General features: G+C 50.4%; 1 protein-coding gene and 4 long non-coding RNA genes across 21 annotated transcripts in view; 2 read left to right on the top strand and 3 right to left on the bottom strand.

The window, feature by feature from the left end:
- Positions 1-18440, top strand: part of NFATC2 (nuclear factor of activated T cells 2) — a 155895-nt gene extending 137455 nt beyond the window's left edge. For 2 of the 7 annotated variants that reach the window (XM_040459819.1, XM_040459818.1), the window contains exon 10: positions 17394-18433. In XM_040459819.1, the coding sequence (XP_040315753.1) occupies positions 17394-17449 (56 nt within the window). In that variant the 3' untranslated portion in view covers positions 17450-18433. Of the gene's footprint in view, positions 1-10149; positions 10238-17393 lie in introns of all 7 variants that reach the window. The other 5 variants (XM_040459817.1, XM_040459811.1, XM_040459813.1 and 2 more) reach the window with 4 other exon arrangements.
- LOC121019974 (uncharacterized) lies at positions 9453-17621 on the bottom strand. 11 transcript variants are annotated; one of them, XR_005785848.1, is made up of 10 exons: positions 17512-17621; positions 15741-16402; positions 15524-15600; positions 15319-15381; positions 12423-12468; positions 11977-12092; positions 11150-11314; positions 10895-11064; positions 10537-10620; positions 9453-9822 (listed from the first exon to the last, which is right to left on the bottom strand). It is a non-coding gene; the product is annotated as an uncharacterized LOC121019974 (long non-coding RNA). The 11 variants fall into 11 exon arrangements; XR_005785843.1 differs by having other exon boundaries at positions 15524-16402; XR_005785846.1 differs by lacking the exon at positions 15524-15600 and having other exon boundaries at positions 15601-16402.
- On the top strand, positions 12080-13285 carry LOC121019977 (uncharacterized). The gene is made up of 2 exons (XR_005785853.1): positions 12080-12681; positions 12916-13285. It is a non-coding gene; the product is annotated as an uncharacterized LOC121019977 (long non-coding RNA).
- Positions 18441-18485: 45 nt separating the features above from the next.
- Positions 18486-24151, bottom strand: LOC121019976 (uncharacterized). Its single transcript, XR_005785852.1, has 3 exons — positions 20425-24151; positions 20159-20203; positions 18486-18952 (listed from the first exon to the last, which is right to left on the bottom strand). It is a non-coding gene; the product is annotated as an uncharacterized LOC121019976 (long non-coding RNA).
- Positions 24152-27355: 3204 nt separating this feature from the next.
- LOC121019989 (uncharacterized) overlaps positions 27356-27605 on the bottom strand; it is a 14556-nt gene continuing 14306 nt past the window's right edge. The window contains exon 3 of the long non-coding RNA XR_005785864.1: positions 27356-27536. This is a non-coding gene — a long non-coding RNA (uncharacterized LOC121019989). The remainder of the gene's footprint in view (positions 27537-27605) is intronic.

Below are 27605 nucleotides of genomic sequence, written 5' to 3'. Positions count from 1 at the left end.
TCTCTCTCTCCCTCTCTTCCTTCCCCTACCAAGTTGCTTTTATTACATATATGGAAGATCTAAAATAACAATACAAATATCGTGTCCCCACCTCGAGTTTAAAGAAAAAGAACATAAGCACTGCCTTTTAGCTCTTCTGTTTTTAAAATCGTTTTCATCTGCCAGTCTTTCCGTTAGGTTTCTCGACAAGATGGCTCTTTAAAAAACTTTGCTCTGATTTTCACTATCACGGCTAAAAATTTCTAATTCTTCAGTATCAAAGCCCATGCTCAAATTTTCACTTGCCTCGTAAGTGCCCAATTTTTTTTCTTTTTTCTTTCTTTTTTTCTTTATAGCTCGTTTGACTCTGGATCCAGGGCAGGGCCCGCACGCGGTGGTGGTTTGACGTGTGTTTTTGTTTCTTTCCTCCGCCCACGTCCCTGTCCTCTTTCCCCCCTTTGCTCTCTCTCTGCGTTCCAGAAGCGACATGGTTTGCACACGGGCCGGTTTTGCCGATCGAAGCCCCGTGTGCCTCTGATGGGCTGTTCCATCCGTAGCTGTAATCCTTTCCTTTTCTCTGCTGTGCAGTCTTCGGTCACAGAGTTCATGCATCCATCCCAACAATGGACATTTGGTCGTTTCTAGGTTTCTCCGCTTTGCTTGGTATAGACGACGCCTTCTGGAATATTCTTGCTCTGTCTCCTGGCGCACATACAGGAGTTCCCATAGGGTTATCCCTCCAGGGGGGATTGCTAGGCCACTGGGCATGCACATCTGCCACTTGAGGAGACAGACAATGCCAGACTGTCTCCCAAAGGGGTTGAACCAGTTGACAGCCCCATCGGCATCAGACAGGCCCCACATGCTCCCAACATTTGACACTGGGAGACTCGTAAGTGGTTTTGCATGGCTTGTACGTGTGAAACGATACCTTTTGACGAACAGAAACTTTTCATGTAAATTTATTTTCCGAGAGGTTTGAACTGTGCGCGTGGAGCCTCGGGTGGTTCTACCCAAAATGTGTCACAGGGACTGGCGGCCTAGGTGTCACTTGGGAGCTTATTAGAAATGCAAATTCCAGAAACACTAGGGTGGGGCCCAGAAATCTGCCCTTGACAAGGCCTCCAGGTGAGTCAGATGCTCCTCGAGTCTGAAGTACTGGCTCAGGAAACCTTCTTCTACCCATCAGTCTCTTAAAGAGCTTCTCCTGTGTCATTTCCCAATATGTCACAGTCTCACCTTTCACACTGAAGTTTGCAATCCACCTGGAATTGACTGTGTGTCCAGCATCAGGTAAGGTTCTAATTTCGTTGTTTTCCGTCGGGATGACCGGTGGGCCCAGACCATCTGTGGAGGAGTCGACCCCCTCCCCACCGGCCTGTAATCCAGCAGTGTCGTAAATATCATGTCCACGGACGCGTGGGCTTCTTCCTGGTCTCTTGGCTTTGTTCCACAGAAGAGTTATAGCAGCTTTTCGTACACAGTCTTGGTTTCTGGTAGGGTCAGTCACCGGCCTGTCGTTCTCCATGGGTGTCTTGGCTTCTATTGGCTGCTTCTTGGCTCTTTGGGGATTTTTGTTTGTCTGTGGACATGTTAGGGTCCGCTTGTCAGACTCCACAAGATCTCTCCATCAACTTGAGACCATTGAATCTCAAGCGCCAACAGGGACAAATGGACATTGTACAGTCTTGAATTTTTGTGGGTTTTTTTTTTTTTCCTAAAACCCGCTCAAGACCATCCTTCGTAACAGAAGTAGAGACAGAACTGCCTCACACGGGGATTCGCTGTCATTCCCAGCCACTGACGCTGCCACACGGGGTGGGATGTGCCTCGCGAGCTCACGATGGCCCTGAAGCCTGCCCGCCCCCTCAACGCTCAGCTGCCTCAGTGGATGCTCCGGGTCAGGAAGATGGAGGGCATTCGTTGCAAAGCCCTTTCTAAGTGTCTCTGGTTTCCTGCAGACGTGCTGTGCTTAGAACCTGCCTCCTGCAAAGGTCTTTGCATGGGCGCTTTCTAGCCACGTTCCAGTCGGCAGAACAAATGGGCTCAGGATAGAGATGTTCACAGGTGGAGACACAGCTTCTCACTCTTTAAGTTGCACTCAGTGGAAAGCAGAGGTTTGGGGTTCCAGATCCCCCAGTGCTCGTCTCGACCGCGTTTGTGTCATGGTTCTTTCAGGCTTGCTGTGTGCAACGCTTGGTAGTTGGGGAGGGGCGTGGGCCTCGTGAACCTCTTGAGCCGGCATTCGCTAGTCAGAGGGAGCCGGGTGGGTGACGGCATGACCAAAGCTCGGAGGCCCTGGCTTCTCCCTGAGGACGGCAAAGCGTGATTTCTCACCGCTTCTTTCGGGACCTGCTCTGAGGCAAGCATGACGATACGCCATGTTTTGCCACAGTGAAGTCAGCGCTGGGTCGCCAATACTCAGAGCCGTGGCTTACACGTTCATTTATTCCTTTTTTCACTTAATGGTTCGTTCATCCAGCGGCTATGGATCGTCACTGCTGGGGACACTGTTTGCACAGAAAGGCTCCAAGTCCCTGCCCTCATCGAGCTCACGGTCCAAACACAAATGCAAGAACCAAGTAGCACTAAATGCTGTGAGAAAAGATGATACAAGAGGGGTGGGAAGAGAGAGAGGGGGTAGCACGGAGGCCTGCTCCTCTAGCAAGGGAAGGATCCCAGAGGAGGAGACATTAGGCAGAGAGCTCAAGGAGAGAGAGCCTTTCTTTTTTAATTTATTTTTTTAATTTATGGCCAAGTTAGTTAGCGTCTAGTGCAACAGTGATTTCAGGAGTAGATTCCTTAGTGCCCCTCCCCCATTGAGCCCATTCCCCCCTCCCGCAATCCCTCCAGTAACCCTCTGTCGGTCCTCCATATTTAAGAGTCTCTTCTGTGTTGTCCCCCTCCCTGTTCTGATATTATTTTTGCTTCCCTTCCCTTACGTTCATCCGTTCTGTGTCTTAAAGTCCTCGTGTGAGTGAGGTCATACGGTATTTGTCTTTCTCTGACCAATTTCGCTTAGCACAGTACCCTCTAGTTCCATCTACATAATGGCGGATGGCAAGATTTCATTCTTTTTGATTGCCGAGCAATACTCAGTGAGAGAGCCTTGTAAATATCTAATGAAAGAGCATCCCAGGTAGCAAGAGTGGGAAGTGCAAAGGCCCTGGGGTGTAAGCCTGCTTGCCATGGTTGAAGCGTAGGAAGGAAGATGGAGGCGACTAGAGGATGAGGCAGAGAAGCGTATTTTCTTTGATTTTAAAGGTGTGGACTTCCCCGGGGCTGAGGGGGAACCCCTAGGTCCCAGGAGTGTGTGAGTGCTGGCGGGAGAGAGTCCATCCGAGTGGAATCCGGTGGGTGTCCACAGCATCCAGGCACCTACTGGGCATGGTGTGGTCCGGCAGCCACTCACCCGTCACCCTCTGGGATCCCCTGGAGTTCCCATCAGACGGGCCCCTGACTGTGGAGGCTTAGCTGGTTATACGTGACTTGGAGAGGAAGGCTGCCTTTTGTGCCCTGCCACCCAGATGGCCACCCAAAGCCGGGATCAGATCGACAGCACGAGAAGGCTTGGGTTCCTTTAGGTCTAGAAACAGGTTGCTGGTGGTTTTGTGGGACGTGAGCTTACGCTTTTCTCTTTTGCGGGATCATACTGTCACCAGGAGCGAGCTGGGAGGCCCCCTGTCCTGCCCGGGGAAGCCACCAGCGCCGTCTGAGCCCCGGGCCTCAGCTCTGTTTTAAGGCTTGTGATGTGCTAATACCGTGTCGCTTTTTAGACATGCGCCCTGGGCTTGGCCTTGCGGTCCTACGAGGGAGCCAGGCTACTCTCGGCTTCTTAAATCTCCTCCCCCCAGCTTAACTAGAGTGAGCAGCATTGTTAGCTCAAGCCGTTTTCCCTCAAAAAGTACATGGGTGATTTTTACTGTGGAATCCTAAAAGCTAGGGTATCCCAGGGTCCAGTCTTTGTTCCGATTTGCATCCGGAGAAGCAGGCACTGGCTGCCCGAGGAGAACCGCGAAAGAATTCCCATCTTGGCGGCACGCCGGCCTGCCCTCCCCACCGCCCACGACACCCTCCGCCCCGTCAGCACCTTGGCTTCTGACTCGGAACCAGAGCCCCAGAACTGCCGTGTTTACTCATCCTGAGAGCTGGGGACAGTGCGGTGCAGCGTGGCACTTTTTCTCGTAAGCTCCGAGGTCTTGCCGGTAAGATGTCTGGGCGGCTGGGTGCCACGCGGCACCTGATTGATGCTGGGGCTGGCTTCCGGAGGCCTCTGGCTTGCGGAGCGTGGGTGACTCAGAGGGCTCTTATGCATCTGCACGCCGCTGGCCCAGGGCAGCCAGCACTCTGTGCAGGGTGGCCTGGGAGGGGCCCCTCTCGGCAGGATGTGAGAAGGCATCTCTGAGAGCACGGCTGACCTCAGACCCGCCCACTCTGAAAATGCAGAAATAGCTGCGGAGGTGAAAGTGCTCTGGGGAAAGAGGGTGGCCGTCCAGTCAGTTCAGCCTGTTAACCAAATGTTCTCCACGTGGCCGGTGAAAACACACGTTAACGACGGGGAGAGGAACGGCGCGAGCACACTTTTTCGCGGCCTGACCCGGAGCCGGTTGTATTCACGCACAACCCCTTGCCAGGTTACACGTTGTCCTTCCCACGTTGCGGACGAAGGAACTGAAGCTCGAGTGCTCGTGATGGGCCACACGCTGTCGGAAGCACCTGTCACGTGGTGACTCGTTGATTCCCAGAGATTCGCAGGACGTGCCAGGGCCTGCCTCCAGCCCATGGCAGGACGTGGCAGGCTGAGATTGGGACCCACGCCCTCTGGCCCCCAGCACTGTTTCCCCGCGAGTCTGCCCCGAGGGCGTGCGCCCCTCACCGCTGTGCTCAGCCCCTGCACTGACAGGTCCGTGGCCCCCGCCCTCAGAGACTCCTCCGACCTTGCCAGACGTGGGAAGGCTGCCTTTGTGAGGTCAGTGGAGGGCGGAGCAGGGAGAAGGGGCTCTGGGCTGGAGGAAACCAGGCAGCAGTTGAGGCTGGGTGTGGACAGAGAGATGGGTTCCGACGCATGCGGCAAGGAGAGGGGGTCTCCCGGCCCCAGACCCAGACCGCATAAAGGTGTGGTGGTAGTGGGAACGTTGGGGCCGTAGCATCAGCGTCTGCTCCTTGTTCAAATCCTGCTGCGGACCAGCCATGTGGCCTTGGAAAAGTCCTTTGACCTCGGGCAAGTCACTTAACCTTGGCCGCTTCGCTGGCGGATGCCTGCCGTGTGAGCGTAAATGGAGACATCAGAGAGGCAGGTGCTCTGGCAGAACAGGGCTTGTGGGCGTATCTGAGCTCGGCTGCCATTAATTTTCTCACCGTTTAGAGTCTGGACGTCCGCGATCGGGAAGCCAGCGAGGTGGGGTTCTGGGGAGAACCCTCTTGGGACGGGCACCTTCTCACTGGGCCGGCACAGGGCGGAGGGCGAGCGCACGAATTCTCTGGCATCTCTTCTGATGAGGGCACTAATCCCATCATGGGGGCCCCACCCTGATCACCTCATCGACTCTGGTCACCCCCAAAGGCCCCATGTCCGGATACCATCATGTCGAGGGTTAGCGCCACAACATAGCCATTTTGGGGACACAACTGAGTTCATGGCTGGACCTGGAGGTGACAGGTTTGATAAGGGGATGAGTCAGGAGTTGGAGTTCCATCCACATGTGTCTTAGGGACACCTGGAATAACGTCACACACACACAGTCCTTTCTGGTCCCTCGGACAGCCTTTGTGTTGACAGCAACAAGTTCCCCATACCAGACCTGTGAATCTCACCCGGAGACATTCAGGACTGGGTTTGGCCCGACCTGGTGAAATTTCTTTCCAAAAGCTAGTAGTTTTTTTGATTCTGGAAGGAGTAGACTGAATGGTCCGGGGCGGGGGGGGTGGGGAGCGTCCCTGATTTATCCTGCTGTTCCTCGCCCCACAGGCCCTTGGCTGAACCAGGAAGGTGGAGGGTTCTTGGCCCTGCGCTTGCCCTCTCCCTCTCCAAGGCAGGTGGGCTTGCCCAGGGCTGGGTCCCATGGTGAGGGCTTGCCCATGAACCTGGGGCCAGGCCTACGCCCCCAGGCGGTCGGTCTGTAGGTCAGTCAAATCTTACGCTAACCCAGGCTGCGGGCTAGAGGGAGGCAGATGTGGTGGGAAATCTTTTGGGGGTGGATTTAAAGACAAAACGTGCCAAATGATGGGAAGGTATCGTGGAGGGGGGGAGTGTGAAGGGGGAGGGTGCCTCCTTACGGGACACGGGCTTCTGGGCTTTGGAAATGTGTGGATGTATGTAGGGGTGTCCCCCTGGGGCTGGGTTAGGCCATTGTGTGTCATGAGGAAAGTGGCCCAGGATGGAGGGGCTTCCTGCCTCTCCGGGATTCCACCTGCTAACCCGTCTCCCCGGCCTCCATCCCAACTCTCACACATCAGCAAGGAGAAACGCACTCAAATGTCTTAAGTGTTTGGTTAATTCCTTCAACCCCCAGAGAGAAAAATGGCTTCCCGAACAATTAAGTATTTATTTTATCATCTCATTGGCGGTCACAGGCTCATTTGTGGGTTTGGAGCGCCATTTCTTTCCCGAATCTCCACTGGATGTAGCAACCGGCGCCTTTCTTTTGCTTCTGTTTTGGCAACAACGAATTTTGCAACGCTTGCTTTGTGGCTGATGCCTCTCAGCAGAGGTTTGGGGTCCAGGCGTGATGAAATGGCAGGACGACAAGGAAGCAAGCCGTGGTTTGTTTAGAATGCTTTCTTGCCTGTGGTTGCTACCTTAGAAGCCGTGTGGTTGCTCGCCAGGAGAGGTGCAACGTAGCTGCATGAAATCAGAAGAAAATTCTGCTGAATTGGAGAAAAGGACTGGGCGGAAGGGGCAAACCCAGCTCAGGCTTGAGTTTCTACAGTTGGTGAGTCCTTTCTCCTAGGGCAGCGTAGCTTCGAGAAAGTCCCAAGTCGTCGTTCCCTAGACTGTAAGCGGATGCGTAATCACGGGAAACGTGGAAAAGGGGATAAGGTGGTAGCAGTTTCGACTGTGGTTGGGAGGGACATCAGTGTTTTCATCGTAGAGCCAGCAGACTGCCCGCACCTTGGGCCATTCCCGGAGTCCCGTCAGCTGCATGACACAGGTGCACGCAGGTCTTCCCATCTACTTCCATCCCCCTTAGAGACGCGTGCCTGAGCTTTCAGGAGGCTGGACGTTAGTTGTATAATTTGGCGAGATGACACATTCTCCCGTCTGTGTTTTTGCACTTTATCTGTCGATACCATGTGCTTGCACGTTAATTATCAGTGTTGATTAATAAGGGAAGCACTTCCAATCCCTGTCTTCAATGATCATCTAATCCACAGCACCAGTGGAAGGATTCACCGCTTTATGCCTAGTGTTGTAAAAATGCAACATCGCTGTGTAGGTCTTCAGCTGTAGCCTCATAAAAGACCACACAATGGGGCAATGATTCCAGGACCAGAGGCTGCTCTCCTTGGCTTTGCGGGGGGGGGGGGGAGGTAGGTGTCACCGAGGTAACTCTAAACATGGCTGCCTCTCTTGCCATCCACCTCCATATTACTAACAACTGGCCAGAGCAGCCATGCCGATCAAAGGAACCTACTTCCTCGTGAACCGCGGAGGGAAACAGGATCCTATTCTTGGTTATTAGAGAGGATGCTTTGGCCTGGCCTCTGTCCCCTTTCTCACCCTTCCCTCTTACTCTTCCATGGGTCTTCTTTAGGGGCCATATCGCAGAGCTTATAAATACCTGCCAACAGACCAGGTAGAACATCTTATTTAATCCTCACAGAATCCTTGCCAAGAAGGTGTTGTTATTCCCATTCTGTGGCTCAGCAAGGGGCCAGGAGACTTGCATGGCTGTCAGTGGCAGAGTGCTTTTTTTCCAAGGGCTTCTGACACCAGTCTGCATTTTTCACCCAGGTCCCAAGACAGCCTGATCATCTCCCAACTACAGGGAGCCTGGGCCTAAGGCCCATGAAGCTGGGGCTTTATTGAGCTCTGCCCAGTGCAGGGGCCCGGTCCTGGACAAACCTCTCCATCTTTCTGTGCCTCGCTAACCTGACCTGAGCAATGAGTGTTGTACCACCAATCCCCAGAGACGGCTGGCGGGGAAGTGGGTGGCTGGGTCTTGAGCTGAGGTTGGGGTCTTAGTTGAATGGAAATAGGCCCTTCCTCTCCCCTTGTCGCCTCTGCCTTGCACCAAGAAACAGGCCGTGAAAGAGTGAAACTTCATGACTAAACAGGAAGCTGTACCTCAAAAGGCTGCAAACCAGTTAGGTGAATGCTTTATAAATTCTCTGAACATTCTTGATGAGGGCTGGGGAGCAGAGTCAGAGCAGGGCTTGCTTCTTGGGTACTGGCTGGCTGGCCTTAAAGGCATGGTCCCCGGGCCTCCCCCCTAGACTGGGCTCGCTGCTCCAAGCATGTGACCTTGGACCTGTGCGTGGCACTTGATGTCTACTGAGTGTAGATGGATAGAGTGGAACCTGTTGGCCCTTAGAGCACCTAAGGTTTTTCTGGGAGTAACGACTGACCAACTGCTGTGCCTTCAGAGCCACCAGTTCTTGGGCAGAGACCAGGGATCCCAGCACCGGGTCAGGGACACAGGGGAGCGGCCGATGTAGTGATCGAGACAGGAGGTGGTAGGGGCTGCTGGTTCCCAGATCTAGTTCAAAGGTAAACCCAGAAGCATTTGCATATGGAGGGATGTGAACGGTGACCGAGATTGGTCTGAATAACCGGAAGAAGAGAGTGAGGTTTCTTATGATGGGAACAAGTGGGGGGGGGGGCCCGCTGTGAGAATCAGGAAATCGGCTTTGGCCATATTCAGTTTGGGATGCCCAGTGGGTAGTTAGATGGCAAAGTCTGAAGGTCAAGGGTGAGGTCTGGGCTGAAGACATTAATTTGACCACTGTTGGGATACAGATGGTATTTTAAGGCCTCGAATGAATGGTCTGACGATGCCTTTTGCTCTTGGGGTGAACAAGCCACGGTGCACTGGAGCTAAGGCAGTCCAGTGAGGAAACTGCTGGTGGGGCCATGGCCACCCGGAATTTTGGGGAGTGGATGGTTTTGCTTCGGGAGGTGGCCTGAAACGCAGGGTCCAAACTGTTCACAGCAACTGCACTGGAGGAGCTGGTTATTTTCTGCTGTGCCTACTAACCCCAACCCAGCCAACCCGAATGGAGCCCAGCCGGAAAGCTCTCATTATTTGAGGGTTCTCCACCTCGAAGGGGAGATTTCCGGGAGTCTGTGCCCCGCCTCTGAGAGAGCATCCTGGTTTGCCCAACGATGCTGATAAAGCTACGGCTAGTAAAAGTTGGATCGCTCCCTGTAAGAAATTCATCCCAGAAAACATTTCTCAGCGCAGGCGAAACGGACCCTGGCCCTTTACTCTGCACTTTTTAAAGGGGATTAAGAGAACAAGTGATTGGAAAACTGCTGTAGAGGGGGAGTTTATTGCTTGTCATGTACACTCATCACCACCCCCTTTTAAGGGCCCTCCGTGTGCTGACTGGGCAGGAGCTATAAAAATAGGAACTTTTTTTCACTGTCAACCAAAAAAAAAAAAAAAACAGGAAGAAAATGTGCAGTCTTATGAATTTGCATGCGCACTGAGGTTCTATCACTTGTAAGAAGGAAACGGGTCAGATTTAGCACGTAGAAAAGCCTGAAGGAGGGTTACGTTTGAATCGATTCCTCGTGTAATTCTGACGTTCTTTGCTGCAGAAGCTAGCGTGTACGTTTTCCTCTCTTCAGTCGGCCCTGATTCGCAGCTCCGTGGCCTGCAGGAGGCAGGGCTGTTTTGTCTAGCTTAGAAAAAAACAAAACAAAACGCCATCACCTCGCGGGTGTCCTTTGATCTCAGGGACCCTCATTTCTTGGCACTAAGTCCCTCCTCTCAGTGACTACTACACTGGTTTGGGGTTAATTCCGGCACAGTGGTTTTAAGAGGATACAGAATGTGGGCTTAAACTACAGCCGGAGGGTTAAATTCTGTCCTGGGTTCTGCGTTGGCCCTAGGTGAAGAGCTACCCATTAAACGGATGATATTAACCTGAGTTCGGAGTGTAATAGAGGGCAAAGGTGATTTTTTTTTTTTTCTTCTCAAAAATGATTTTGCCAATCTTTTTCAGAGCTGATAGACACACACCTTAGCTGGATACAAAACATATTATGAAACAGAATGACTGTGATCTTTGATCCGAGAAATCAAAGTCAAAGGTAATTGACCTCTTCTGCTTCTCCTTTTGTTTTCCAGCTGTGTGTTTCCTTAACCTGAATTACTTTTAGTAGAAGAAATCTTCCCCAGCCGTCCTCACAGACACCATTTCCTGCAGGCTAGCCCCCATCGCTCTGTAAGGGGACACCCCTGGGGTCCATCCCTGAGCTGGTCTGGGAGGCTGGAGCTCACGGATGGGGTGGGGAGGAGAGAGAGGAGAGGAGGCCCTGGGAATTTGCATGTTCTCCCAGGGGCCCCATCACCCCCTCCCAGGAAGAGTATAGCAAGGCCACCTTCCCACCTCTGAGAGTTCTGCTCCTGCACTGGACCAGCTCCTTTTTGGTTTTGTACATGTTGCTTGGTGTATCCAGTTATGTAAGACTCTCTGCATTGGGGAACAAGACGGGGAAGGTAGATCAGAAGCCCCGGGAAGCTGCTCTCGGAGGGTACTGTGCTTGGTCCACGATAGAGCTGTGGTTTTCCCACTGAACTCAGCAGAGCCCCTGATGTAGCTTCAAGCACTGGATCTATACCTCAGTTGACTTTGGACTCTGGGCCTGCGTAGAAGAGCCTGGTAACTCACGCAGACTTTACAGCACAGGGGGCAGGATGCTCTGTGAATGTAGAGTCCCCCTGGGACGGTGAGGCTGTTGCTTTACCTTACTGTGCCTCGGCTGTTTAGATGCTGTTGCTGTGACTGAATGCTGTGCACATGCCGATTCGATTCAGCACACGAAGTACACTCACCAGAAGTCAGCCGGCGGTGTTGTTGGTTACGTGCCCCCTGACATCTCCCTGGCTCATCGGGCTGTGGCTTCTGAAGGGTTCCCTGGTCAGATAAAGTAGGTTCATTCCATCAAGGCCAGGCCCAGAAGTTCATGGCGGCATCACATGGGCTTTCAAATTACACCTACCGTGTATGTCCATGTGGTTTTCTATAGGCACCTCTGAGCAGCTGTTCTGCAAGCTGTTCTGAAAACGCACCCAAATTCACTGCCAGCTGCCACGCCCGTCCGCACACACAGTGGCCTGGACATTCTGGAGGGATGGGCTCTGCTGATAAGACATGCTGACACTTCCTAGTAGCAGCATGAAAGGGGTATTGCGGGGGGGTGTTTCTCTGGCACATTCTCCAACAGCAATTATCAAACGCTGTCCACAAAGGCAACAATGCCATCAGGGAACATTTGCTGAATACCAGGTGCCAGACTCCCTCCCGAGGGCTTCGGATCCGGGACTCAGGGTGACAAAAATGCAGCTAAAATGTCAGTGTGGACAGTGTAAACCAGAGTCCTGAAGGGGCCTTTTTAAAGCGTGTTTCTTCCCTCCCTGGTATTAGCACTTGGCAATGCTTCTGACCTTACAGGGGGGCCTGGGAACTTTGGCAAGCTGGCTCTGATGTCCAGGGCCCCTGGGGGATTTACTATCCTGTACCTCTCAGACCCCACCCAAGGCTTTGGGCTTCAGGCCTGTCAAGGGTTTTTTTTTTTTGTCTTTTTCGCGGAGTCTAAAGTCTGGCCTGGCCCATCTGGAAAGCTCTTCACTGTTCCCGAGTTCCCCCAGAGCACACAGAGGTGGCTGGAAAGTTCCTGAGCCAGCAAAAAGCAGAGCGAAAAAGAGTTTTGTTCTTAGAGGACAGATCATTTCAGTTTTGGTATCAGCGTCACAGGAGAAGGGCCAAGGGCCACCTGCCTGCTCAGCCCTTTTCCACATGCTAGTGGGGAAGAGGCCGGGTGCTCACCCTCAGCTGTCCCAGGATTCTGTCTGGGACAGAATCACCCAGAGCACACGTCATGGGCTTCCTGGTCCAGCCTCCCTGCCCCAAGCATGGGTCTCGAGAGGAGATTCGGCCAAGTGCTGTAGGATGAAGAGGGGTAGTGAGTGGACCCTGCCCCTATCCTGGCTCTTAGACCCTCTGGCCTAGAGAATGCAGCCTCCCCCACTCCTGTCCAAGCTCGAGGAGTGGCTGTGGACCTTGTGGCTGGCCCCCAGACTCTTGTGGGCACTCACATGATCTAACCAGATTTGAGAAAACATGCTTGAGGCTTTGGGGGAGAGCAACAGGAGGGGGTCTCTCCACTCCTTCCTGTTGTTGCTTTTTCGGGGAATTAAGTTCCAAAGTCAGCAATTAAGAGGAAAAGGCCCAGAGTCAAAGTGACCCCTGACGGGCTTTTAAATTACACCTACCGTGTATATCCATGTGGTTTTCTACATGCACCTCTGAGCAGCTGTGCTGCAAGGTAAAGTTTGAGAACCTCTGAGCTCAGCTGAATGAAAGTCAGTATTGCAGGTGTCTGGCCCTTCAAGGGAATCGTAACATTCCTAGGGCAGAGTGGGATGCTAAGAGAAATCCAAGTTTGTAGACATAAACACCTAGGGTTGTTTGAGGAACAGCACAAGTAAGAGGCATTGGCTTTATTCCCCTCCCCCCCCTAAAAAAAAGTAGGTGGGGCACCTGGGTGGTGCAGTCGGTTAAGCGTCCGACTTTAGCCAGATCACGATCTCGCGGTCCGTGAGTTCGAGCCCCACGTCGGGCTCTGGGCTGATGGCTCGGAGCCTGGAGCCTGTTTCCGATTCTGTGTCTCCCTCTCTCTCTGCCCCTCCCCTGTTCATGCTCTGTCTCTCTCTGTCCCAAAAATAAATAAAAACGTTGAAAAAAAAATTAAAAAAAAAAAAGTAGGTGAAAAAACACTGCTCTGCCATGGTATATACTAGGGGCTGGTACACTAAGTCTCATGCCAGTTGGCAACTGGCCTGTTCAGATCTGGCCCCCGGTCTGTTGTGGCGAATAAAGTTTTATTGGCACACAGCCATGTCCGTTTGCTCACATACTGTCTATGGCTGCTTTCACACTACAGGGCAGAGCTGGGTAGTTGAGTAGGGGGCCCATAGCACTGCAAATATTTTTGTCTGGCCCTTTACAGAAGAAGTTTGATGATCCCTCATATTCTTTTTATGCCAACAGCCCTTTATTAGAAGGGTTTTATTTTTATTCTCTCTGCTTGATTTTTCCAGAGTTTTAAAGAGAAAATATATATAATTATAATATACTTACATCTGTCGATCTTTTCCTTTCTGGTTTCAGCCTTAGGTGTCAGGCTTAGAAATCACCCTGAGGTTGTACACGTTCATCAATGTTTTCATCACGGCGCCTCGCGCTAGGGGTGATAAAAGGTCAGGGCTGCCTGTGGTAGAGGCGACACCATTAGCCTCAATTCTGTTCTGAGAAAGTGATACTCAATGACCGCCTTAACCACTCAGCATATGGCCTTCTCTGCTGTTAACTTCGCAGAGGCTGCCCTCGCCTTTTCCTGACACACACACACACAACACTGAGGACGCCAGGACCATGGAAAAAACATGATGACTTCTGCACTTAATAGCACAGTTTCATCAATTGTGTAGCCATCTAGGGTTCAGGTTAATACATGGGCCTTGAGTTCAAATCACAATTCCATCACCTGGTATGGCAGGGGACTGCCTATCTCCAACTATGAGGCGAGGCTTGTATTGCTAGGTTTGGCGTAAGAAAAAACTTTGCATTTATTACAGTGCGTGGCACGCAGTCAGCCTTCCATAAATGCGAATGGCTTATATTCTTTTGTAGAGAAAAGGTTCCAGACAAGTAACAGATTGGCAACCCATTTGTCAATTGGAGGGCAGAGGAAAGACAGCTTCTCCAAACCAAGTGACCTAGGCTGTGGTGTGGGATATCTGTGGGGGGCTGAGATGCATACATTAGGTACCTGCTGTATGCATGGCACTATGCATGGCACCCTGAGGACACAGGAAACTCAAATAACCTGGCCTAGGAGGTTGCAAGCAAAGCATTGTGAGAATTCGCTATTTGCTTCTGGAGGAAGTGAGGGCCCGAGGGTAGGAGTGGGAGACAGCTTCCGTGCAAAGGTGGCGTTGGGACGAGGAGAGGGGCTGTTGGAGAAATGCGTGTGGCCCAGTTTGGGAAGAGGTGGGAGGAAAGATACAAAAGTTGGCCTAGGATAGATGCTCAAAGCATTTACTGACTGGATGCAACGCAGAAGGCTGATACAGAACCGTGTTTCAGCACTCAGTGGGGACGAAGCCTGTCTGTGGGACCTGAGGCTACTTACCACTTGAGGAGAAAAAGGAAGCTCAGAAAGGTGTCAATGAGCACCTCCCGAGGCCCTGTTTAAAAGCGGAGGGTTCCGTGGGGGAACAAGAACATAAAGCACTAGCTGGTGAACTGCCTGGAACGGATACCTGGAGGAGACTGGGCAGGACTGGGGGGATGCAGCGCAGAGCAGGAGAGGGAGCAGAGCCTTGAATGGAGGAGTGAGGAGAAAGGGGCCGCTGGGCTACTCTCCCAGCAGAGTGCAGGTAGAAGCCTGCGGGGCTGGCGAGGGAAGCAGGGGGCACCCAGAGCAGGGTTTTTGTGTAAGGGAGACCTTAATTTAAGCAGGTAGAGCTGCAGAGGGAGACGAGAGCTGGAGAAGGAGGTGCGGCAGGGCTGAGGCAGGAGCCCCCCCCACCCCGTCCCATCCAGTCCAGAAGCCGGGGGAGGACCCAGGGAGAGGTTGCATGGTGGGCATCAGGGAACTGGTTTGAATACTTGTGGCTGCAGAGGGGAGACCTCCCTGCAGACAGGAGACCTGGCTCTGGAGCAGAGACCCTCCACGTCTTGGGCTCGAGGTCCCCCAAGTGGGGGGGCCGGCGCCGCCCCTGCCAACACCCAGCTGGCACTCCTGCTCTAGAACTTTCTCCTTGCTCCCAGCCAGGGGAGCCAGCCCTGAGGTTTCAGCAAGAGAAGGTTCCTCTAGCCAGAGAGGTTTCTGCGGGGTTTGAGTGGGCCTCACTTCGGGGCCTGGGCCCACAGCCGCCCCCCTCGCCACCCCCAACCACATGAAGGTCTAAGTGCACGCTGTCCGGAGTTTTCCAGACGCAACTATTAGCATCTACCTGACTCTAGCTTTCAGGAAGCGGGCAGAGCGTCTCTGTGCTTGAACACGGCGCCTACCTTCCACCCCCGCCCCGGCCCCAGCCCCTGCCTTCTGAGGAGGGGGAGCGACCCTTTAGTGAGGGCCGTGGTGCCAACATGGCTGCCTACCAGATATTTTTAGAAAGCCGAGGCTGTGGAAAGTTTCCATTAAGGATCGACTCTTCTGGTTTCCTAGATTGAGAAAACAGGAAGCCCTTCAGAATCCGGGCTTTGAAAAGCTTCCCATGAAGCTGCACTGACCCCACCTCCCTCCCCCTGGCATTCTGCTCCCCCTGTGGCTCCCTGCCTGCCTCACAAAGGGCTCTCAGCTTACCAGGCCCCGGGCAGGGTTCACAGAAGGGTGGGCTGGGTTCCTGCTTTAGGGCCCCTGGGAGTCCGCTCAGCCAGTACCTGGTATACAGTAAGTGCCCGGTCAACAACGTTGGTTTGCTGAATGTGAATTCATCCTCTGAGCTATTAATGGATCCGCGGCCACGCTTTGCTGTGCTAATACTATGCACGTGTACCTCCGTAGGTATAACATCTCATACCTAATGTGCACCATGCTGTGAACACCTGCCAGACACGGGGCACTGTGATAAGTCCATCACTTGCATGATCTTATCCAAGCTCCTCTAGGACCCTAGAAGGGAGGTGGCGTTTTTAGACCCGATTTACAGATGGGGAGACTGAGGCAAATTCAAGTAAGGAGGCAGCAGAGAAGGGATGCTAACCCAAACTCCCACCTCGCACGTGCTTTCAGCGCATACCTGAAGAACAGGGAGCCATGCCTCAATAGTTTCTAGCACAAAACGAAGCCCACCGAGGCAAAGCACTCATTCAGAGTCTGACCCCGAGCCTGGGGGTGTGGGGAGTGGAGCCAGCCGCTACGGAACACCATTTGCCAGGCGGGCGCCAGGAGCAGGCATGGGCCTCAGTGCCTACCAGGGACTAAGCCGTACACGGCGTGGATTCCGCTTACCGGAGGAGAAAACCGAGGCACAGAGAGGTAGAGTCACGCCGCTACCAGTGGAGTGAGGGAGCCCAAGGTCAAGCGTGCCTTTTCCAGCTCAAGGGCAGTTGGCTTTTTTGGGAAAGTTTTGTGCTTTCCCTGGGGCTTTCAGACTCGTCCACGCAGGGGTCTTCTGGGAAGAGCATGCTGGACCTAGGAGGGCTCCGCTTGAGCGTGGGGTGGGGGGGGCTTGGAGCAAATCTCAACAGAAACAGAAAATAAGCAGGGAGGATTACAGTAAGGTAATCAAAGACGAACCCCACGAAGAGGACTGCGGGAGGCGGCGGGGGAGGGGAGATTAAGAACCTTCGAAGGCACCCAACAGGGGTCTCCCTCCTCCCCGCTCTCCTCCTGCCCCTGGGACCAGTCGACCCATCCCACTACACAGGCAAGGGCGTTACATAGCCCTCGGGTTTGTGCACACCCCCTGCCGCAGATCTGGGCTGCTGCCGAGAGCAACTTTTTACCAAGAAAGTTTTTGTTTTTTTTTCTTTTTTGCCAGATCCCCATTCTAAGACCTTCCTGCCTTGCTTACAGAGACAGGGGCCCTGGATAAGGGGGCCGAGATGGGAGAAGAGAACCAGCTTCTTGATGTCAGGGGCTGGCATTACATTCCTGGTTCCCTTGTGGGGGAGGGGGTGACCGAATTTTCCAGAGCCCCTCGGACAGAGGACACTTCGCCAGCATGGGTGGTGGGGTGGGGGGCGGGGTAAGGCCAGAATTTCTGGTTGTGCTGAGAGAGATGTCGTCTACACTGATGGCTACTCTCAGTGGTATCTCCATCTGCTCTCTTTTGAAAAGTCTCTTTTGAGAACTGAATGCTTTGTGGGTCAACTATGGTTTAGTCTCGTAGTAGGTATTTTCCGGATGCTGTAATAACGGAAGGAGTGTGGTAGTCAGCAGAGAGCCTGAACATACTTAGATCCTGCCCTAGGGCCCAGCTCAATTTCTGCCACAATGTTTTAAAGTTCCCTTCACAAACACATCCGTAGCACAAAATATTACTGTCCAGGAAAACAGAAAAAGCACAGGAAGGCATTTCTTACGTTAAAAATTGTCCAACGTATTATCGGAGAGAACAAAAGCGTGGTTTGTTTGTTTAAAGGTTCTAGAAAGCTAATCCGACCCGTGTTGTTGGTGCCCTCTCACTCGCCCCTCCTCTCTCTCTCTCTCTTTCTCTTTTCTTTTGTAGTTAATGAAATTATCAGGAAGGAGTTTTCAGGACCTCCCGCCAGAAATCAGACGTAGAAGATGCCATTAGCAAGACACCTTCCGTATCTGACCCCTCGGAGCCTTCCACTGCCTCTCACCTTCTGTTCTCTTTACTGTACATCTCCTGGCCCGGAGGCCACACGCGGGACCATGTTCTGGCAAAGCTGACCCTCGATTAAGGAGCTCGCCACCTCTCTGTGTAAACACCAGGGAGAACGCTCTGCCTTTTTGATTTTTGTTTTAAATCCCAAAGAGCATCTCGGTTGACTTTCATGGTGTCCTTAAGTGCCTGCTGACCAAAAAAAAAAACACATTCTGCACAAGACAGCACGCCGCGACGGCCCCGAGAACGGACTGACCGGAGCTCAGGGCGTGGGCTGGGGTGGGGGGTGGAAGATGTGGGCCGTGTCATTAAACCCCAGCCCTGCGTTCATTTTTCCAGGTCACAGATACACCTCCTGTACCTTTTGAAGGAAAAGGAGTTTTCAAACAGCAGCCAAGGGAACGTGACCCAAGAGTCTGGCTTATGGGCTGAAGAAAAACGGAAGCCGGACCGTCATCCTTAGGGATCGCCTGTTCCTGGCCACGGTTGGGCCACAGCGAAAGCCTGATTTTTGAGTTTTCTCATTCTGAAGCACAAGTGGCCCCTAACAAGATGGCCTGTTAAAACTCGGCGTTAAGTTATGACACGTGTACACGTTATTTTTTTTTTCCTCTGCTTCAAAAAGCTGGCTGGAGGGTGGGGCTCGCTCCAGGCCAGCAGTTCCTCACCCCTGCAGCGGGCGGTCGGACTCCAGCAGGGACCGCAGGCTGCAGTGTGAACACCTCCGCACCCCTGCAACCTAATGGCTTTCTGCTGCTCTCGCTTGCTTTCTTCCTAACGGGAGTGCTTTTTCCCCCGTAAACTAGCGAGGAACAACAATCTCAGGCATGTGCATTGAATTTTGAGAAGGAATTGAAGAGGAGCTAAAACCACCAAAAAAAAAAAAAAAAAAAAGGGAAGGTATTTTGGTTAAATTGTGAGAAATGAGGCAATGAGCAGGCCTAAGCATTTCTTTTTCTAAGTGGGTTCCCCCGCAACTCCACGTGGGACGCCATCGCAGGCTGTGGCCCCCAAAGTTCATTGGTGATCTTTACCTGAAGCCCTTTCAAGCGTCCCTCGGTCCCCAAGACCTGTCTGCATTAGCCGCCTGCATCCGCATCGAAGAGAACCAGCCCACGTGCAGTCCGCAGTTGGACAGAGCTCTGCCCGGACCGCTTGCATGGTGATTGGCCCCCAAATTCTGTCTCCACTGCGCAGAGCGAGCCCTCATGAGTCTGCCTCCTCTGGTGCAGTTTCTGCAAACACAGAAAACTCTGGAGTCCTCCGCAGGGGTGGGTTCTCATGGCCCAGATGCGCTCCTGTTTGCATGTACCGTGGACACCCCGGGACAAGCCAGGGATTCGTTTTCGGCCATTCGGTTTCTTCCCCCGTAATCAACAACAGAATGCAGAGGTCCCGGCGCTCTTCGAAAGGCTCTGCTTCGTGATTTCTCAGATCTGCTAGGGAGAAGCGTACGAAGAGAATCCTGGCCGTTGAGGTCTCCCCGTGGCATTTACAAGTCCTGGCTTCCTAGTCAAGGTTATCCGGAGGTTAAACCTTCCCAACAGCTCTTCCAGGAGCGTGAGGCTTGGTGACTAGAACCTGGTGGGTCTGGTGCTCCAGAGAGTGGACAGAAAGCCCAGGGTGTGACCTTTTCATCGAGGCCTAGCATTTGTTTTCCCCCTAACAACCCAGGGACCTCTCTTCCACCCACCCCAAGCACAAAGTTTAGCAAAATCCTCGTTTACGCAAATTGCCGCAGAGCTCCTGGGATGTGAAATTCTTCCTAATTCACGAAAAGTTTCCTTACACCAGCAGCTTTACCCAAAGCAGTCTCTCCAGCAACATTGGACTTCGCTGGGGCAGAGTCAGTGTTTGGTGAGAGATCTGTTCTCACTTGACCTGGCTAGGAACCATTTCCCTTTTTTTTTTTTTTTCTTTGCACATGAGGGATATTGGCCTTCCTCAGTTATCTGAATGTTTTACCCAAGTGCCTTCCTGCTATTATAGCAAAGTCGCTCTGCTTCATTGTGCCTGGATGGGGCGAACAAGGGCTAACGCGTTTTCCATCAGTCTTCTAGGTTAGTGAAAAGGGCCTCCTGCTAGTTCCAACTCTTGCACGAACCTGTGCACGTACGTGTGTGTGTATAACGCACGCACAGGCTTTTTCTGAGACCACCTAGGCTGGATATTAGAGGAAGCCCTTTCATAAACAACTCTCCCAAATAGCGAGGGAAAGAGAAGCAAAAAGCATTCGTTTTGAGACATAAACAGGCGAGAGAATGTGTATTAGGAACCGACAGCTAGCGAGAAAGTTTGGTCAGGAACAAATGCCAGGAGGAGATTTTGCCAAGAGGAATTGCTCACAAAATATTTTCGGTCTGGGAAGAGGCAATAGGATCCTCTACAGAGAAGGAGAAAGTAGGGATGTCTAAGTGGGAAAGGTGTGTGTTGCACGTGTGAGAAGGATCTCAGGTGGAGGTTTGCACTTGCTACATCCAAGGTAATGTAAATATGTAGCATTGCTAACAGGAATCTACCGTGTTGCTGAATGTAGTATATTTCCCGAGTTTGCAAGTCTTCCTGTATGTACAAAAATACTGCTGCCTGATAATATATAATAGCAACCCAAAGTAGTAGGTTATTAAATTTTATTTTCTTACCTGTATTTTTATGCTTTTTATCTGTCCCGAAAATATCACACACCCCTGTTGGAATTAGAAAATATTTATAAATGGTTGAAATCTCTTGCAAGTGTCTCTTTTTACATATGCTGAGGATTTCCGCCTCCCCCCCCCACCCCAAGGATGTATCCTTGAAAATTTGTGAATCGTGCTAGCAAAAACACAAAACAAAAATACAAAAAAAAAAAAAAAAAACCCCCAACCCCCCCCCCCCCACCAAAAAAAAGCCCCACGAAACTACCCACCTCAGAGTTTATCAGTCACCTGAGTCTTAGAAGAAAGCATCTTTGGAGAAAGAAGGGGGATGGCTTTGTGGAAAAAGGAACCATCTGTTGCCAGAGAGGACACGGACTTCACCTCTGAGCCTGCGTCTGGTCACGGAGGAGAACTGTCTTGTAAAGTGTTTAGATCCCCCAAAGAAGTGGCCTAGTAGGTGATCGTGAGTTAAAACCAAAACCGCCTGTGTGGTAACGGGATTCTGAAAGACTTCGCAAAGTTCACAGAACCCTGGGTGCAGGCTACCGTTTACAGAGCTGACCAAATCCCGCTAGGTAACCCCTGTATGCATTATCCAAAGGACATGCAGAGTTTTCCAGCATAGACACACCCTAGATGAATCAGGATGGTTCCTTCGAAAAACTGGAAAGCACTGATGGGGCCTTTCTCGTTTACATCCAGTAGCCAAGACGTCGGTCTCAGGAAGTCCGTCTTGGCCAGCGTGGGAGCTGCAACATTTAGATTGGAAGCGGATATGTTCTGGTTGTTACAACAGACTAAAGGGAGGCTGAATGTGTTTGTTTTCATGTCAAAAAATGCTTCCCAAGTGCTTTCTACTCACAGTTGAAAGACCGTCAGAGGTCCGGCTAACAATTTTGTTCACGTTTACAGGAGGCATGGGGGTTGGGACATTCCTGACAAGGTCCGGCATCCATTTTTTTTTTTTTTTTTTTTGGAGGGATGACCCTTTAGCAGGTACCCAACACATCCTAACCGCCAGTCTTCCAAGCCCAGGGCTTAGGCCTTAAACCTCATGGAGCCAAACCAGCCAATGCACGGGTTTTCCTGCATTCCAGCTACATGCTTAAGAAGTGTCACAAAGGATTGTGATTGCAAACATCAGTTTCCCTCCGCTGTCGGGAGTACCTTCAGTTATAGCCAACGTCACCATCTTAACTCAGTTTGTTTAAAAACAAACGTTTCTGTGATGGTGAGCTGGAGATGGTCCCTAAGCGAGCCCCTCTGAAAAGGAGACGGGATGTTGGGCGTTGGAAAAAACGTTTAACACCCTGCCTTCATGCAGCTGTCGGCAGCCCAAACACCTGCCCCGTCCCGGGTTGGACGCATCGGAAGCAAAGGATACATTTTCCATTAGGGCACGGGCTTTCGGCACTGCCCTTGGGACAAGTTTAGACCCTGAGCACCTTGTCAAAGAACCTCCCTTACCCCCATTGCCTCTACAGCCCTCAGAGGGGAGAAAATGTTGACCATGCCGTAAGTAGTTCTCCAACAAACAGAATTCTCTCCAACAGGGTGGTGCTGGAAGGCTTAGGTTTTAAAAATCTTGACTGTTAAGGAAGTTTGAATACATCACATTCCTATGCAAAATGTTTTTAATCTCCAGTTTAATGTAGTTTATTTTTGCTATATGTAAAGTATTTTTATACGGCTTATATCATGATAGTTTAGCAATAAAACAGCTGAAAGCAGTGAGTGCTTTGGTGTATCTTTTCTTCTCTAGAGATGCTGCTCAAATTTGCCTTTTACATTTTGAGTTCATACAGATACCCCGTATAGGTTTAATCCTGGTCTCAGCCCCAGGGGGTAGGCAAGATGCTATCCCTCCATCTAGCACCGGGGCTCAGAACCCACCTGCCCAAAGCGGCAGCGTCAGGAGGTCAACCTAGCTTTGTCCACTTCTCTCCCTGCTCCCATCAGGGTAGCTCTGCCATAATCGGTCTTTAAACCTGTTGAGAAGGGCATCTAGGTAAAGAAGATGTCTAATGTCCACCCTGGGCCAGCTCACAGAGGGTTGCAGAGCATTCACAGACAGCTGGGCTGAGCTGGCCACTTGAAAGGAAAAGCAATTCTTTGTTTGAACATTTTACACAATTTAAAAGCGAAAAGTGTCTTTTACCAAACCCACAAAGAGAATATTTAAATACTAGAACTTTCCAGCTGGCTTCCTCCTGACAACAGCTTTCCATCCCTCACCCCCACCCTCCCCCCTTATAGCTAAAGCACCTAAGAGTTTGGAAGTGATTGCTGTTTAGTCTTAATATTGCTCAAACTTCACCCACTGGTCAGCTCTACCCTGGTCAGGATCCCTGCCCCGGGCCCTGTGCTTCAGGACCCCTCTACCAACACCACAACTTTGCCTTTGGAATGCCTTCTTGGGGACTTGCCAAGCCCCACTTCCAGTGCCTGGAACCAATCGTACCATGTGGGTGGGGTGTCCCAAGCACATACAGGGTCCTGCATGGGTTCTGGCTCCCGGAAGTGCCTCCCCATGGTCCCCTCTGGTGGCCGGGACCAGCTGGTTCCCGTTTCGTCCCTTTAGAGCGTAAGGTTGGCCAGATGCCCCCAAAGAGCTCCAGAACCCACACCTATAGGATCTGAGCTGGCTTCTAGAAGAGCTTCCTGGTGAACAGTTTGTTCCTGATGACCAGCACAGTATTTTAGTTTTTTTTGTGGGATCATGTGAAATTGGGTCACCAGAATGGTGCTGGAATATTGATTTGAGGCGGTCTTAAATTGCTTGTGTACACAGGATACCCACAGAAATAATTTGCCCAGGCCCACACACTCTACGGGCAATCCTGCCCCTTATACAGTTTTTGTTGTAGCTGTTGTAAAACAGGTTTTGTTTCAATGAACATTCTGAAAACTTTATGCGCTTTTCCTGGCTAGAAACTCAGAATCATCTCAAGCAGAGGAGAAGGATAAAATGATACAGCCATTTAAAAATTATGTCTGTGTTCTATGTTTATAGCTGAGCCACACTGGGTAAACCAAGTCAGCCTGTGCCTCAGTTTCCCCAGATGTAAAAGGTGGATAAGAACAGTCCCTGCCTCATAGGCATTGTGTACTTAACAATAATTATTAGCTATTGATACAGCGTCCCATCAACTGGCAAATTTAAGAATCACCCAAAGGTGGACCCCATCTTCCCATTATCAGGAAGGAAGCATTCCGAGCTCCGACAACAGGTCTTGGACTTTTCACACTAAGTTGTTAAAGCCAAAAACTTGAGCTCATCCAGTTCCCAAACCCTGAAACAAAAGGAAAACACAAGGGGCATCTCGTTTCTCTGCACTGGGGCGACTTGGCCAGTCTGTGAACATCTCTTACCACATGCAACAGCATGGTGTAGTTTTGTACTAAGGAGTAAAAATACAACTGGTTTAGTAACAAGTGGGAATTGAAGAAATAAGATTTACAAGAACAAGTGAAATGCTGACTATAACATTTTCAGGTTCACAGACTGGAAGGAAACGGATGTCTTGGCAGGAGCAGGCTGAATATGAAATAATCCTGAGAAGGAGGCATAACCACAGGGACCATTAAGAAATGAAAGCCAGACTTCCAGGGAAGGTGGAGGAGTAGGAGGACCCTAAGCTCACATTGCCCCACAGATACAACTAGGTAACAGACACATCAGTGCAAATAACCCAGAAAATGACACAAAGGCTGGAAGAACAGTCTTTCCACAGCTAAAGGTAGACAAGAGGCCACATAGAGTGTAGGAAGGGCAGAGACACAGTTGGGAGCTAAACAGACCGTGGGACTGCCCGCTGGAAGGACACTGCAGGTTGCAGAGAGGGGACAGAAATACACTCTTACACTGGGAAGCCCACATGCGAACGACAAATCCCCATAACATTTGGCCGTGAAAACCAAAGGGGCCAAATTTCAGTTCTTACAATCAGTGGGGCTTAAAACCCAGAACTTTAAAAATCAGCTTGCTCTGGGGTGCCTGGGTGACTCAGCCGGTGAAGTGTCTGACTTTGGCTCAGGTCACGATCTCGTGGTTCATGAGTTCGAGCCCCGCGTCGGGCTCTATGCTGACCTTTCGGAGCCTGGAGCCTGCTTCGGATTCTGCGTCTCCCTCTCTCTCTGCCCCTCCCCCGCTCATTCTCGCATACTCTCTCTCTCGAAAATAAACTTAATTTTTTTTAAATTAACATGCTCTGAGAGAGCTGGGAGGGAGAGAGGAAACTGGACCTCTGCCCTTAAAGAAACAGCACGATAAAAAACCCGGGAAATAAATATAGAAGCAGCAGTTTGAAACTCCCCTGTGGCCTACGGGAGGAAGATTTGTTTACTAATCTATCTCAGAGCTGGTGCTGGAGGGGCAGGGATCGACGGGACACTTCTCTAGGAACAAAGGAGGTGTCAGGTGCCATTTCCCTCCCCGTGCCCCCCTCCCAGCCTAGACACCCATGGGAAACAGCCAGGCCACAACGATCGCTACCTAACTTGCTAACAGTGTGCTCTGCCCCTGTGTTCTTCTGTGGACACGACCCCTCCACCAGGCCTCTGCACCAGGTCTCCTCCCATAGCAGACTCCTGCAAACCTTGCTAATATCAGGCTTCCTGCCTCCCCCCACGTCTGTGGGTCTGCCCCCTCCAACTCAGCCTGCCGCTGTTGGGGGCTACAGGTCCCCTCCCACTGGTGGGGACCTTGCTGGCACTGCGTGTGCATTGCTCCCACCTTCTCTTGCAATTTGCTGCTACTACGTCTCCAGCAAACACCTGGCCTAATTCAACTCCAGCCCAAGGTGGCCTCAGACCGGCCCACTAACAACGTAGGTACCAAATTCAGCCCACAACAGGCAAAAAGAGCTAGTTCGGATGACTGGACTGAAGGCAAAAGTGGCTCTGTGACAATAGGGCACATGCAACACACACAGGAGACACTGCTCAGGCACCAAGCTCTGGCGAACAGGGAGCACTGTGCTTCAGGACCTCTTCTTCATAAGGCCACTACTTTCAAGAGCAGGAGACATAGCTGACTTTCCTGACACACAGAAATAGACACAGAGTTAAACAAAAAGAGGGGACAGAGGAATAGGTCCCAAATGAAAGAACAAGACAATCACAGCAAGAAAGCTAAACACAATGGAGATAAGTAATATGCCTGATAGAGAATTTAAAGTAATGGTCAAAAAGATACTGACTGGACTTGAGAAAAGAGTGGAGGACCTCAGTGAGAATCTTAACTGGGAGACAGAAAACAAAGAACCAGAGACAAAGAACTCAATAGCTGAAATGAAAAAGACCCTAGATGGAATAAATAATAGACTAGAGGAAGCAGAGGAATGGATCAGTGACCTGAAAGAGTCATGGAAAGCAATCAAGCTGAACAGGAGAGAGAAAAAGAATAATAAATGAGAATAGATTTAGGGAACTCAGGAACACCATCAAGTGTCATAACATTTGCATTACAGGAATCCCAGAAGAAGGAAAGAGAGGAAAGGGGGCAGAATTTGAAGAAGTAATAGCTGAAAACTTCCCAAATCTGAGGAAGGAAACAGAAATCCAAAACATAGGAGAAACAGAGAGCCCCCAACAAAATCAACTCAAAGAGATCCACACCAAGACATATAGCAATTCAAATGGCAAAAAGCAGTGATAGAGAATTTTCAAAGCAGCAAAAAACAGTTATACACAAGGGAAACGTCATAAGGCTATCAGCAGATTTTTCAGCAGAAACCTTGCAGGCCAGAAGGGAGTGGCATGATATATTCAAAGTGCTGAAAGGGAAAAATCACCAGCCACGAATACTCTATCCAGCAAGGCTATCATTCACAATTGAAGGAGACATAAAGAGTTTCCCAGGCCAACAAAAGTTAGAGGAATTCATGACCCCTAAAGCAACCCTACAAGAAATGTTAAAGGGGACTCTGAGTAGAAAAAAAAAAAAAAAACTCTAGGAGTAAGAAAAGTAGGAAACACAGAAGCAGTAAAATTAAGTAGATCTCTAAAAACCAGGGGATTCATGAAATAAAAGGACATAATGTATGACACCATATACCTAAAATGTGTGAGAGAGGAATATAGGTAAATAAAGAGTTCAAACTTAAGTGACTGCCAACTTAATATAGACTGCTCTATAAGAAAATGTAAAATACAAACCTAATGGTAACCACAAGTCAAAAATTAGTAATAGAAATGCAAAAAACAAAAAGAATCCAAATATATCACTAAAGAAAATCAGCTAACTATGAGAGAAGAGAGCAAAAGAAGGAATAGAGAAGAACTACAAAAAACAACCATAAAGCAAGGAATAAAATGGCAATAAATACATACCTATTAATAACTACTTTGAATGTAAATGGACTAAATGTTCCAAAAGACACAGTGCGACAGAGTGGATAAGAAACAAAGACCCAGGGGCGCCTGGGTGGCGCAGTCGGTTAAGCGTCCGACTTCAGCCAGGTCACGATCTCGCGGTCCATGAGTTTGAGCCCCGCATCAGGCTCTGGGCTGATGGCTCAGGGCCTGGAGCCTGTTTCCGATTCTGTGTCTCCTTCTCTCTCTGCCATTCTCCCATTCATGCTCTGTCTCTCTCTGTCCCAAAAATAAATAAAAAACGTTGGAAAAAAAAAAAAAAGAAAGAAACAAAGACCCATCTATATGCTGCCCAGAAGAGACTCATTTCAGACCTAAAAACATGCAGATTGAAAGTGATGGGATGGAAAAGCATTCATCATGCAAATGGAAGCGAAAAGCTGGGGTAGCAACACTTATATCAGACAAAAGAGACTTTAAAACAGTGACTTTAATAAGAAACAAAGGACACTATATAATCATAAAAGGAGTAATCCAACAAGATGTAACAATTTTAAATATGTATCTGACACGGGAGTGCCCAAAGACAATAAAGCAGCTAATAACAACCATAAAATAATTGAAAGTAATACACTAATAATAGGGGACTTTAACACCCCGTTTACAACAATGAATAGATTATCCAAACAGAAAGTCAACAAGGAAATAGTTTTGAACGACACATTGGACAGGTGGATCTAACAGGTCTATTCAGAACATTCCATCCTAAAACAGCAGAATACACATTCTTTTCAAGTGCATATGGAACATTCTCCAGAATAGATAACGTATTAGGCCACAAAACAAGTCTCAACAAATTTGAAAAGATCAAAGTCATACCAGACATCTTTGCTGACCACAATGCTATGAAACTGGAAATCAACCGCAAGAAAAAATCTGGAAAAAAACCACAAATACATGGAGGTTAAGTTCATGCTGCTAAACAATGAACGGGTCAACAAGGAATCAAGGAGGAAATCAAAGAATACACGGAGACAAATGAAAAGGAAAACACATGGACCAGTATCTTTGGGATGCAGCAAAGGCTGTTCTAGGAGGGAAGTTTATAGCAATATTGGGCTACCTCAAGAAGCAA

This window comes from Herpailurus yagouaroundi, unplaced genomic scaffold, assembly GCF_014898765.1.
Source record: "Herpailurus yagouaroundi ecotype Mexico unplaced genomic scaffold, PumYag 246, whole genome shotgun sequence".
NCBI lineage: Eukaryota > Metazoa > Chordata > Mammalia > Carnivora > Felidae > Herpailurus > Herpailurus yagouaroundi.
Note: the sequence above shows the minus strand (reverse complement) of the source record. Positions and strands in the feature narration are given on the sequence as shown.